The 14,206-nt window shown below is 40.8% G+C and overlaps 1 protein-coding gene across 4 annotated transcripts in view; it reads right to left on the bottom strand.

Moving 5' to 3' along the window:
- MEGF8 (multiple EGF like domains 8) overlaps positions 1–13,251 on the bottom strand; it is a 35,877-nt gene extending 22,626 nt beyond the window's left edge. For 2 of the 4 annotated variants that reach the window (XM_072425371.1, XM_072425375.1), the window contains exons 1-14: positions 13,191–13,251; positions 7,739–7,951; positions 7,004–7,167; positions 5,821–6,030; positions 5,306–5,486; positions 4,538–4,626; positions 4,008–4,221; positions 3,535–3,715; positions 2,720–2,868; positions 1,807–1,926; positions 1,530–1,690; positions 1,334–1,441; positions 382–529; positions 114–277 (exon numbers count right to left, since the gene is read on the bottom strand). In XM_072425371.1, coding sequence (XP_072281472.1) covers positions 114–277; positions 382–529; positions 1,334–1,441; positions 1,530–1,690; positions 1,807–1,926; positions 2,720–2,868; positions 3,535–3,715; positions 4,008–4,221; positions 4,538–4,626; positions 5,306–5,486; positions 5,821–6,030; positions 7,004–7,167; positions 7,739–7,925 — 2,076 coding nt within the window. In that variant the 5' untranslated portion in view covers positions 7,926–7,951; positions 13,191–13,251. Of the gene's footprint in view, positions 1–113; positions 278–381; positions 530–1,333; positions 1,442–1,529; positions 1,691–1,806; positions 1,927–2,719; positions 2,869–3,534; positions 3,716–4,007; positions 4,222–4,537; positions 4,627–5,305; positions 5,487–5,820; positions 6,031–7,003; positions 7,168–7,738; positions 7,952–9,231; positions 9,251–10,698; positions 10,851–13,190 lie in introns of those variants that run through there. The other 2 variants (XM_072425373.1, XM_072425374.1) reach the window with 2 other exon arrangements.
- Positions 13,252–14,206: the final 955 nt, after the last annotated feature.

The following is a 14,206-nucleotide window of genomic DNA, read 5'->3' as shown; positions in this document are numbered from 1 at the left end:
ACACAAACCTGGAGCAAAGTTCCTAGAGTAAAAAATAAATAAATAAATAAAAATAAACAAGATCTACAATTGAAATGCAGATAATTTTGTGATATACAAGACAGATTTCTTACCCGGTCAGGCTGGGACTCATTGCGGGGCTGCTGATAGGTAATTAAATGAAGTCCAGGCAAAAAATTGTTGGTCCGGCAACCATCCAGTGAAGTGATAAAGGTGTTTTGGGTGCCCCACCAACCATATGTACCTGAAATCTGCCCTACACGACAGTTTGTACGTTCTAATGAAAACAAAATACATGATTAGGAGTTAACAAAAAAAAATAAAAAAATAAAAAAAATAAAATGATAGTAACATTTGGAATGTCAAACAAGAGGACTGTACCTGAGACTGGCATACAGGTTTCATTCTGGACACACCAGCCAAAGGAGCGCGGGATATGGGAGAAACCTGTCAGGTTGGAGCTAAACGCCAGACAGGACTGACAATCAGAGAGAAGTCTTGCCAGACCTAGGCAGCTTTTGTCTGGGCACTGCAAGAAATAACAGACACCGATAGGGGAACAGTTAAAAATTTGTACAACCTCTACACTAGTTTCAATAGGATTCTTTTACTCCACAATGGCCACAATTATTTGATGTGCATAAAATTTTAATTTGCTTAGCCAGGTGTCAATAAGCACAGACAAAATGGTAACACAAAAAAAATGTTAAAATCCAATAATAATACTGCTTAAAAGGCACTACCTTGGTCTTAAATAAAAGATAAATGCCCTTACTTTTCCCACAGGGATTCCTATACACCTTTAAAATTAAACGTGATAGCGCTCCGTTTTCTTTTTTTCTCTGGTACTGTACTTGCATCCTAATCCCTTCCCAGTCTACACAATTCTACAAATGCAACCTCTGACATCTAAATGTGTGTATGGTGCCATATCAGAGGTGGCATGGATCTTGATCAGATCTCACATGCTTTAATGGCATCCACTTACCATGTCACTTTGTTTTGTCTGTGGTGAAAGCTAAAAAGCAGGGTGGAGTACTCCTGCAGTTAACTATCCCAGTATATTCTGCTTGTGATCTCCCAAAAGGTTCACAGCACTAGCATTAAAGAGGCAAGCGAAAGGTGAAATTATACCACAAATGTGGAGTATAAATTCACTTTAAAAGATTCAACTCAGTAAAAATCAAAGCAATCAACTGGCCACACATCAATCCTGTAAGCACAAACAATCAGCCTCATATAGGTTTAGCTACAACTAGGATTTACATAATGTAGGTATTGAGTGGTCAAATAATAACAAAAGTTAAAGGAAAACAAAAAAAAGGAAACATACAATTTTGTTAGGCTGAGGAGTCTGGCAGCTTGTCTGACACCAGGTACATTCTGGATCCTTGGAACATATGGTCTCATCTGTGTACATGGAACAGTAGTCCAGGTGATACTGCAAATCAAAAACATATGTTTATACTGACAAACTCAAAATGTAATATCCAAAGCTTATATATCTCGAACACTCATGTCATACTCACATCCTGAACCGGTGGCTGGTACACAGATCCTGGCACAGGCACTTTGTAGGCAAGCAGATCTCCACGGGGAGTACCGCTGTATCCTCCAGCCACAAGAAGAACCCCACCTTTCATTAGTGCTGCTACATGAGAGTAACGTCCATTGCCCAAACTCTGATGGCCTGTATTTTAAAAACAAAATGTAGATATTTTAGTTTTTAAGCGACTGTACAATATTACAGCCTTGGCTCAGAACACTTCCACGATCAACAACTAACAACATTTGCTTCCATCATACCCTGATGAGGTGGCGGTCTTAGTATATCACTTGGAACCCACTGGTGACAGCCAAGATGGTAAAAAAAGATTTCTTCATCATAACACTTCTCCTCCTGGTAGTGAATGTGTAAATTTCCGCCTGTATCAAGCAAAAAATATCAAGTCAGTATTTTGTACAATGGCAACAAACAGCCACAGCAATAGTGAGTATTAGAAGACCCAGCACACCAAGAAGCCATGAATGTAAAATATTCTTTATAGTAAAGCGATCATTATATCAAAAGTCCCAATGGATCATCAGAGACTAAGCTGTCAGTGGGTTCTCAGCTAGACGCATGTAGATTTGAAAGAGTACAGATCAACAATGTTTTATAGCTAAACCCACTAGGGAGTGTCACCTTTGCATTTTACCTGTGACCAGTGTCTTTAAGACAGAAAGTCATTGAACAAAAACTGTAGACTTCTCACAAATAAAAAGGGTGCTGTCTACCCTTCAATGTAAAGTAAAAATGTTGAGTTTAGGTGCGCCTTAAAGCTCTCCAAGGCTGGAGAAGAAACACTTTGATCAGTAAAACTGGGTGAACCAGCACACCTGGAATTGATTTCTTAAAAGTTATTTGATAGCAAATGTTTTCAATCCTGGATCAGATCTATTTCAGGTTTGCTGGGTCACCCAGCTTCACTGATGAAAGTGTATCCTCTCCAGCCTTGGGGAGCTTTGATAAATCAGGGCCACAAAGTCTTTTTCTGCACTAAAGGTCTAACTGTCATCTATCATTCATTAAAAGGCTCTATTCCTCCTAATTTCTTTATCTTAACTTCACCTGTTAAGCTCAAATAGATAATGTTAAAAATACAGTGGACGCAAAAGGGACCCTAGAATGGGTAATAAAGTATGGCTATCGACGAAAGAATAATACCAAAGAACTCACCATAAATCACCATATAGTTCCCAATAATGGTGGCGCTGTGGAATGCTCTTTCCCGGGGTCCACCTCTACTACCATCTCGTGGCTTTAGAGTAGTCCAGTAATTTAAATCCACATGAAATAAATCTGTCGTGTTTACACGTATACTAAACCTAGACAAATGCGTGAAAAGAAAAAAAAATCATCTGTAGGACAGATTTTCCAGAACCAAATACATTTTATAATAAACTTTCAACGCAAACAATGAAGATTTGTTTTATAAAGAGGCATTCTTTTTTCTCGATGATCCAGTGTGTTCCCACAGTGAAATCTTTCTGTATATTTGCCTGCCTTTCACACAAAGGGCTCTAGTTATAAAGCAGAAAATATAACATTCCCTAGTGGAGAATCAATTACTGCCATTAAAACACATGGACCTGGGATATTCTACACCAGGGAATGTTTCAGAGAATGCCAGCCTTATAAATAATGCCCAAAGTGTTCCTATACAACAGTAGATATTGTAGAATTTGTCATACATAACAAATGAGCAAACCCTTCCTCCTGAAATAGTATGATACACATAAATGGGAGGGTATTGTAAGGTTTATTTCATATGTATGCATAAGTATGCATAGATTAGTAACACTTGGATCCTCCATGCACCAGCACCAGGTTTCCCTCAACTGACTGCAAGGCCCTAGAGGCATCACATGGGGCAAGTGAACTAAATGTCACTCTAAAGAAAATCAGTGTTTACAGCAAAACCTGAAGGAAGACTCCTGTGCAAACAATGGAATACATTTTATGCAGCTTGGGGGAGTAGGAGCTTCACTAACCTAGCAGTGGAAGGTCGATGACCGCCATAAATCACCAAAGTTCGAGAAGGCGAATGGAATACCATGGAATGACCAGCAGCAGCCGGTGGCTTTCCTCCAGCTGGATGGACCTGTTCCCACTCCCAGGAATGGAGATTGAAGCGATACATCTCAGAAGAGAAGACATCTCGAGTTGTGCGGCCTGTAAAAAGGAAGAAGAGCAGAAATACATTAGAGGAATGCAAGTTAATTCTCAAACATGATGAAAAAAAAGATATGAAATTGTTCCGCCAACATAGCTCTGATTGGGGGGAAGGGCCAACAAGTGTCCAATGCCAAAGAGACTGATGGAAGCTGAAGTGCTGTAAAGAGTGACATGGATTGATAATGACCAGCCCATGTGACGGTCATGCAAAGTTTATTTATATCCTTAGCCGCTTTTGAGAAATATATTGGAATAAAAGTAAGGCAAGATGGAAGTTTTAGAATCTTACCTCCAAACACATACAACCAGTGATCTACAGTTGTCGCAGCATGGTTAGCAAGGGGAGGGGGCTTCATGACACTGTAGTGGGTCAGATTCATCCAACGTTCATCCAAAGGCAGAAACACCCAGGTGTCATCAGTCAGCTTTCCTCCAGGTAACTCTCCACCAAATAAAATTAGTGTTCCATTCCACTCCACCACCACATGGGAATGTCGAGCAGACTGAATGAGAAATCGATGTAGAAATGAATGACAAATTGCCACTAATTAACAGTCTACCTACTTAAAAAAATCAATTTGCTAAATACAGAACTGAAATTCATGGGTGTTTAGAATTGATAAAGGAAAATCCTGAATGTATCAAGATGGCTTCCTTTACACAGCGTAGAAGAACAATATGTAAGTTTTGAGAGACCATGGAAATACTAATGTATCATCCTTGGATCTTTGCTTGGCTTATTTTGCCAGGGTGCACAGTTCAAGTACTTCTCTTTCCCAATAAGTGTATCACAGATTAAATGTATAGGTAAACACATACCGGGCTAGGATGGTATGTTCTTCTCTCCCAGGTGTTTGATGTAAAGTTATAAATGGCCATATCTTGAAGTGCAAAATTCAGATCCAAACCTAGAAAGTTGAACAGTTTGCAATATATTAGATCAATCATTCCATTAACAAAATCTGGGTGCCTGTTTGTACACAGAACAAGCATGCAGATGCTTGTTCCAAGTCAGCAAGGTAGAAAATACTCAAGCCAGAGTCAGCCAGGCAACTAGTATTTACAAGAAAGAGGTCAGAAACGGCAGCTGTGTGATCAGTTTTAGGATTAAGAAATAATTCACATAAGTACAATGCACTTAGGATACTCATGTGCCATGTACTGTTTATATTGTGTCAAAAACAATGACTGCAGTCTAGCTACAAAACCCTTAAAAAGTATCCATGCTCTGACAAGCCATGGACTGGCACAGTCAAATGATTCTAAGGAACAGACTGCAGCATAGCTATCAGTAGGACCATTTGTGCTAGGGGGGGGGGTCACTGTTTTTCAGTAAGACAAAAATAGGTCACTTTTGTCCTCCAGGCAGGAAGTTGGGCATTGGGGCAAGTTAGAGAAAACAAAAGATTTTAGAATTGCCTGTATTGTAGCAATATAGAGTATACAGGTCAGTGCTAGCTTTTCTGTCCTTATGCTATAAAAAGGGCATTTTTAGCACATGTGCAAATAGTGGTCTATGGTGTACTATTCCTATCAATTTCAGCCTAGACATGATGGCTTAACAGTCTGTGCCCCCTTCACACTTACCTCCAAATATGTAAAGCGAATTAGTTGGGGGCAGAAAGGCACCAGCGGCAGCAGTGCGAGGGCTGAAGGCTGGATCCTGGCTGCTAACATTGTACCAGGTTCCAGATCCCTGGTTATCAGTGAGAGACAGGTCACATTGCTCTCCCATAAACCCGGGGTAACAGACACAGCGTTGAGTCTCCTAAAATGGCACAGTTACACGTTAAAACATTGACCAAAAAAAGAATAAATAAATAGAAAACAGGTAAAATTTAAAAAGAACACTGGTGCTACAATAGATGGTCAGTGAATGCAGTCATGGTTAAGGTATGGCTGGAAACTGAAGGCATGATATAATGTGTTAATGATGATATGAAAGAGAGAGAGCAAGGAAGGGAGAAAGAAAGAGTCCCTTAGAGAGCCACGTTGGTAACAAAAATGAATTTTTTGGCAAACTCTCTATTGCATAATTCTGTGGAGACCTGTGACATTACCCCTGTAATTACTCATACACAATCTTAAGGAATTTGGAGTACCTGGTTGCAAATCCCATGATGGTGGTGACAGTAGGTGCTGCAGTCAGGAACCTGACAACCTTCTCCACCCCATCCCGAGTCACACAAACACTGGCCGTTTTCCTGACAAGTTCCATGTCCAGAGCAACCTTGTGGGCACAAGGAGAAACTGTATGTGGCGTTAAAACCCAGCAAGTTGTAATTTGCGTCGCTGAAGAGATGAAGAAGCATCTGAAATAGAATTTATGAAAGAAGAATGAATATTTAGACAATACACCTCAATACAGCTACAATACAGAAACGAGTACAGATAGTCTGACTTTACGGCCTATTTAGATATGTGCTGAGTTAAGTCACATGTTGACAAGCGTTGACAAGCAAATTATTTGGTGTTAGAATTAGATAACTCAGGATACAAAAAAAGCTTACATTTCTGCATTTTAAGTGAATTAAAAACCTAATCAATATTTCTACTTTAGGTACTATCTTGTAAAAGGCAAAAGACTAAGAGACAAAAAAATACAACCCCATTACAGACATGTTGTGGATTTATACATACTTTTGGTTTGGCCACTTATAACTAAATGCCACTATGTAATCAAAACAATTATTACCATAGGGGCTACGCTTCAAAATTTAAGGGGGAAGTTTTGAGCTTTCATACTTCCCTTTCTAGCAACCCTGGTCTCATTTATCCCCTCTTCCTGCACTGCAATAAAGCCATTGTTAGGCACTTTAGCATTCAGTGCTTCCACTGTGTCACCCGCCGTGCACTTTTAAATTTATCCCCTGATCTCTGATCCATGTAACATCATAGGGGTCAGGAGTAGGAAAGTATAATGTGGGAGACACAGACACCTAATACTCCTAGGAGTGATGAACGCTGAAGATTCTGCAGTGCTGAAATTAACAGCACACAAGTCCTCTGCAGAGGTGAACATAGAACTTCTTCTAACACAAGGAAGCTCCTTTACAATTTACGGGAGTATCAAGGTTACTTTACCCATAAACTATAAACAGATGGTAGAAACTATAGAGAAAAAGAAAAATAAACATAAAAGAACAGTAATCAAGTGTCTACATTTTCCCTATGGTGCTATTCTAATTTCATCATTGTGTTGAAGCAATAACCAGTACACGTAAATGCATTCAGACAGAACAGAGATTACACAAAACAACTCAAGACGGAGTTGCAAGCTTTTACCTTCCCGGATGTGGCCTCCAGGGTGGGTGGCAGGCTGCTCCCACTCAAGCTGGCTAGCAAGGGATCACTATAGGAGTCTCCATCATACACAAAGAGGTAGTCATAAGTACACTCTGTATCCATGAACAGGAAGCGGAGCAGTACGCGGTAATTGCTGTTGGGTGCTGCAAAATAAAATAAAAAAAAGATTGGATTAATTCATGCTTTTGTTTTTAGCTAGTCATGTTGGATGATTGCTACTGTCTGGATCAATATCTAAACATATCAAAAGGACAATTACCTTAATAATAGTCTATACAACCTCAGCACTAGTCTGCTGCCTTTCATAGGATATAGGAAGAACCTTCATTTTGCAAGGGAAACCATCCCAGCTTGAAGGAATACCAAGGTTTTGCACACCTCAGATGTCTCCAAAAAGGCAGCACGAGTATTAGGAGGATTTGTTTTTAGGCATAATGCAGTAAGATAGTACATTTTTTTGAGGTTTTTGATCAGCAGGTAACATAAAACAGTCCTGTTATTAACCAAGGCTATTGCCTGTGCTGCCGCCCACTACTGTTATGAATGGAACAGAGGGATAACATTTGAACAGAGTGAAACTCAGAGACAACAAGTTCCAAGGCAGCAGACAACAATAGCAAACTGGTCAATGGAGCTGCTTAAATTTAAATTTGCCTAATATAGATTTTTAGTGATTTTGATACAGCCTAGAACCAAAGTGTCACTGCTTCATACCTTCTATCAACCATTCACAGTTTCCGTTCACTGAATAGTTTCCAGGGCCATCGCTCACATATCCTGGCACACTACGCAGCACAGTGCGTTGTCCCTTGCAGTCCCCTGATGCTGCCATATGGACCTGGGACAACAGAAGCAGGCAGGGGAGCCAGCTGCATGTCCACAAGCCAGCGTGGACCTCCATCTCTGTTCAGCATCCCTCAGGATGACCTAGGAAAAAAAAAAAAAGAAGAAGCACGAGATTAGTCAGGATAAAACAGAAGCAAAAACAAATGTTTTATTCAGATTGTTACTGATTAGCCAAGATCCTGCAGTACGGATGCAGATGGTTAAACAATCTTTACCCGAATTCCTTTCACCGTAACATTCGGACAATCCACTGATCTGTGTCTAAGCAACTCATTAATCAGTTACATGTTCAAAACTAAAAGACAAACTACTGTATGACAAATTGTCACCAATACAAAGCACGTGAGCAACCAGTTACACATCAATGTCAGTGAATACTTAATATGTTACAAATTAATGCTGGATACAGATATGTCCTTCATATTCAACCTTTTTGACTTAAGCAAGTCCAGCTATGGATTTTTTTTTATTATAAATCAGCCCCCAATTTCCGCCAAGGTACTTCTGTTTCATACCAAGATGCCCTCAGTATTTTGGAACACAGAGGATTTACTATAAATCATTCTATCTCAAACTTTTTAACATGACGGAACTTTTTAGAATAACTTTCAGGTCTTCGGGAACCCCCTGCTATAATTACTATATACACAAGTTACTGTACAGGGTGTGTATAGTGTGATAGTCCGTGGGAGAAATGTCACCTTTACAGATTTCCAAAATGATCATTGGTGTCAGTAAAACTGACCAGAGAGGCATAAATTACTCAAGGAACCCCTAGAATGCTCTAAAGAACCTTAGGCTTACATGGAAACTTGGTCGAGAAAAACTGCTGTAAATGAAAGCGTATTACGGCCAAATCTAAGGTCTTATACAAGAAGGGGGTAAGAGTTAACAATTAGACATTTAGACAAGTTTTTTTTTTAAAAAGCTACCATTGCTCTTCTCCCGCTAAATATACAGGTGAAATACATATCTACCGTAGGAGCTTAACTTTCCAGCCAAAGATCTGTAATACTGTCCATCTAGTTCTGAGACCAGACAGCACAGCCAGCCTGGAGACCTATCTTTCCTCTACTTTACCTAGATACATACATCAGCATGTACTGAGGTCCTTTCACACTTTTTTATTTTTAGTAAATTTGCTCTTCTCTTTAATCAGTTCTTGAACATCCTGAACTGACTGTATAAAGCCATCTTCAAAATAAAAATAGAAGTACACACAAATCAGAAAAGAAGAACTTCATCCAAAAATAAGATTGAAATCAAAAGCCAAAATCAGCATTTGCTACAATATTTTTTCTGCAGTACTTTGTTCTGCCACTAGATGTCCTCATTCTAATGGTCAGCATGATTCAACTCACTTCCTCCAAGTCCAGGTTGTTCAGGACACAACTCAGTCTGCAAACGAACAGGGAAAGGAGATGAAACGTGATGAGTTAATCTGTCTTTCACAATTATTCTTATTGGCATTACATGGATTGGCTTTTTTTGCTGCCTACAGTTCAGATGGAGAGAAACAGTCAAGAGCGAGCTTACATATGAAGCTTTAGACAATCCTTTGTTTCTTAGCAGAGGCGGTGCCTTTGTTCTCCTCATTGCATTGGGACTCTCATGCTTCAATACCAAACAATTCTCATGACTTTGTGTATTTTTGGTTAGCATTTAGAAAAGTTGCTGTTCATGATTTTTATTATTTATGTTGTTGAAAGAACTAAATTTCTTGAAGTTCAAGGTTAAATCTGAACATCTCAGAGCTACAGCTCCATACAGACGTTAGATTTCTGTTACCTGAAAGAATCTTTTGTGGTGGTTTTCAGTGACAGATGAACAAATGAGCTGTACTTGGCGCTGTACTTGAACTGTACTTGGTGCAGTTCTGTTCTATAGGAAGGGAAAAGGGATGGTCAGCAAGCAGCACGCCGCTGTGTTCTCCCCTTCATAGAAAAGTTGTTACTAATTGATCAATAATCCTGCAGAGCGCAATGATGAACATCGTTGGGGGGGATCACTGTATATATTCTAGATATGTTCGCCCGATGAGTACAAATGTTTGTCTCAGGCTGGGTGTACGTAGCTTAAATAAACTGCAAAATTAGATGATTATTATGACAGCTCAATAGGTTGTATGTAAAGAACTCTCTGTGTGTGCTGGGTCTTATAGTGCCACAACATCTTCTAGCCAGTATCAGGTGTTTTTACAAGCAAAAGAGACTAGAGGGACTCCGGATAGGCGAGTTTGTGTCTTTAGCTCCTGGGAGCCTTTGACCTGCACAGTTTCAGATAACAATAACGCGATCTGGATCTTCTGTTTTGTCTTTACTGGCACGGGGTGTCACAACACCAACAGAAATGGGAAGAAGGTTAAAAACCATCAGAGAAATCTCTGGAAATACAATCAGATGCATGATACAATTTTGTGTAATCCTTACGATTCGTCCTCTGAGATCTGCTGGCAGTGGAAGTGTCAACCCCCCCCCATCCAAATTCTAAGACCAGAGATTACTTAGACCTAATAGCTCATTCACATCCAATGTGATCATGCATTCAGCTGCATTCTGCAATGCAGGGAAATTGCATGGTACTCTGAAATAAATCAATATATCACCGAGGGAGACTTCTAACCACATGGATGGTGTGCGGAACACATCAAAAACATGGGCCATGCTGCATCTGTGGGCAAGTTGTCCTGAATGTGCACAGCAACACATAAAGCAATGCACACAGTAACATTTCTATTATCAGTGTATCTGAAAAAAATCTTAAGAGATATCTAAACCCAACGACAAACAGCTTAAAAGTGCTTAGATGTTATAGTTGCATTAGCTTACTTCTAGGCTTTATTTTCTGCCAGTAAGGGAAAAAAAAAAATTCAGCATCTGCTGCTTCTCTTTGTAGTTCTCTTCATTGGCTTCTATTTCACCTTAGAATCAAATCCAAGCTCCTGTGCTTTGCCTTCAAATACCTCCACAGTTCTTGTCCCACTTACCTTTCTGATAAGAAAATACTCCCCAAGCCACTCTCTTCGCTCCCCCAATGACCTAATAATGACTTTCTCACTGATAACCTCATCACACGCACGACTCCAAGACTTTTCTAGAGTTGCCCCGACTCTCTGGAATGGTCTTCCTCATCCTATTCAGCTTGCCCCTACTTTCTTCTCATTTAAAAGAGCACTCAAAACTCATTTTTTCAAACTTGCCTACCCGGCTTCTTCTGTCTTTTAAAACCGTCACTACTTCCCACCACTACATATCTCTCCTCCTATTGTGTGTTACTTCCCCCATCTCCTAGATTGTAAGCTCTTCGGGGCAGGGTCCTCTCCTCCTGTGTCACTGTCTGTATCTGTAACCCCTATTTAATGTAATGTGCATAATATGTTGCCGCTATATAAATCCTGTATAATAATAATATGTTTTGTAAAGTTACAGTGTACTTTCACAATGTGTGATCAGGCAGAGCTGAATTGTAGAAAGACAGGCGATGTCCCTTCCGCAACTAATAATAATAATAAACAGGATTTATATAGCACCAACATATTATGCAGCGCTGTACATTATATAGAGGTTGCAAATGACAGACTAAAGCTGCGTACACACTTGCAATTTTTGTCGTTGGAAAGGATCTTTCACGATCCTTTCCAACGACAAGGGAGTGCACGATGCATGAACGGTGCTGTACATACAGCACCGTTCATGCTCTATGCAGAGGGGAGGGGGAGAGCAACGGAGCGGCACCCTGCTGCGCGCTCTCCCCCTTCCCTTTCATTAGGATCGGCTGTCGTCCATCGTCCGTGGATCCGGCAGGTCGGTCGTCCGGACGATGGACGACACCGACTGTACACACGGCAGATTTTCGCCCGATAATTGGCCGATGACGATAAAAATCTGCGGTGTGTACGTAGCTTAATACAGACAGTGACACAGGAGGAGAGGACCTTGTCTAGAAGAGCTTACAATTTTGGGTTTAGTTCTACAAGCTCTCCTCTGTCAGAAAACGCTGATCTGCGCATTGCCCGGCTTCCCTTGCAGCTGCAGAACCTGCGTGGGGGTAACATCGTCCCAGCCCGACCAATCAGGAGGGCTGAAGAGCAAAAAGAAGACGACGATGACACTGGCAATGGAACGGGGACAGGTGAGTGGGATTTAAAAAAATGTGATCAGACAGGTATAGTTATTGTATTGCAGGTGGGACATCACTAGTCCCTTCCTGGTCACAGTTATTTTATCTTTTGGGATTGAGTTCCACTTTAAATACAAACAGTGTTGTTCTAGATTTGGATATATTAGGGGAGCAGCTAACGGCACAGATCAACTTCAGTCTGAGGATATTTCCAGTAACATCCACCTAAACTTCATCGGCACAGTGACCCCAATAACCCCCCCCCCCCCCAGGTTCTTGTTGGCATCTATGGACCATTGGGTCCATAGACTTCCTGTCCCAAGGATACAACAGGAAGTGATATTCAAGAATCACAGGACCGGTGTCTCCATTAAAAGATTTCCACTCCTGTTTTGAAACAACTCCAGGATTTTGTCTTTATTTTTCTCATCAATACAAGAGGTGAATCTTAATGCAGACATGAAAAAAAAACATTTCTAATCCTTTCCCAAGCTCGTCAAATCTAAAATATTAGTTTTGTCTTCACACTTGCAGATCTCAGACAATGTTATCAGAATTTCCAGAAAACCATCCACCTATCAGAAGATGGGAGGGGGAGGGGTGATGACAATAGCCTGGTCTCTGCCATAGATACAGTAAACAGAGGGAATGTTGTCACCGTTGGACAGGAAGTGCTTTACTGGCAGGATCAGCAGGTAAGAGGAAATCTAGGGAGCGGTAAACTGCAATATGGCATTTCTCTTCCTTCAAGGGTTTTTTTGAGTGCCAAGTCACCATCGTAACCGCAGCCTGGGATTGGACATGAAGGAACAGCGGCAGACTGATGAGGTCATCTTCAGGGTTCTCCTGCTGCCAGCATGTTTCATAAAACGACACCTGATTGGTCCCTAGTGCTGCTTCCCCAAAACAATTAGATTTGCAGAGCTGTGCAATGCTCAGGTCTGCATAGATACACCCAGCTCTTTATATGTCTCCATCTGTACATGTAGCCTGAGGTTCACCTCACAGGCCAGGCTCTAAACTACATACAGAACCGGAATATACATGCTGAAACTTATAGTGCCACAGCATTAGATAATAAGGTAATGACATGTCCCTTTAGGGTGCATGCTGGGCGTTGTGGTGCCACAAGACACGGCCCGGCCTTTTCAGCACTGAACCCCCCAATATCCAGTCCTTATCCCCCTTCCATCACACTCACCCTACCGCTGCTCAATCCGCTATATGCACCTCTGTACTCCTACATGAACCGGAACCAAAACTCCCCAGCTGCACGAAACCGGAAGTTGTCACTACAGCCCGCCCACTGTACGGAAAATACTTGTGAGCATCCCTGTTAGCAACAGCCCTTTAGGAGAAAAGATACTGGGCCATAGCATAGAGCGACACCTGTGGGTGTCTTTGTAAACTGCCGGTGATAGGATATGTTTCCGTACAGTATCTTTCCAGCGCCATCTAGGGGAATACGTGCGTACTAAATATTAGGTTGGTCCTGATGAAACTCATAGTACAGGAGTGAAGCAACCACCTGTCACTTTGGTCTCTAATTTTTGGAATCAAATTCCTTCTGTGCCCATTTGTGGTCTGATTATTAGATCTTTCTTTAAAAAATGTACCATTTATTTGCTCAATTTTTTTAAACTATACATATTCCTCCATCCAATAATACCTTGAAAATCAGTGTGGAGGAAATAAACCACTTATGGGTTCAACTAATCATAGTGTTTTGTTATTGCAAGCTTGCTTTATCATCTCAGAAAGTTTTTTTTCCATGTAGTACAGTACAATAAAATGATTTCCTTCAATACAGAAAGGTAGAAAGAGTAACGAAGCTATGCATGTCTTCCAGTCACCCAGGACATTACAAAAATGTCTTTAGGAAACATTCTATGCATTGGCGTTATTGCCAGGAAGGAAGCCCCTGTGGGCTGGTGGAGGGGTACAATAATTTACTCTCCCTCCCTTCACTTCCATGGCACGTACTGTTGACCCCTGACAGTACACATTGGACCAATTCCCAATGTTATTAATAAGAAAAATTCTATGCAGTCTGTATTTTTTCAATAAAAGGTGGTAATCCTTTGTTTCCTGCTACTACTCCATTTGTTCCCTCTTGCAGAATAATGCAGCAAAAAGAATTACCCCTCTAGCTTCAGGACTTCCTTTTACAAGCAACTGCCTACTATCACTCACCTCCAGTGATCTGAACCAATAAGA

Source organism: Pyxicephalus adspersus, chromosome 11, assembly GCF_032062135.1.
Source record: "Pyxicephalus adspersus chromosome 11, UCB_Pads_2.0, whole genome shotgun sequence".
Lineage (NCBI taxonomy): Eukaryota > Metazoa > Chordata > Amphibia > Anura > Pyxicephalidae > Pyxicephalus > Pyxicephalus adspersus.
The sequence above is the reverse complement of the archived record's forward strand: the minus strand, read 5'-3'. Positions and strand labels throughout refer to the sequence as shown.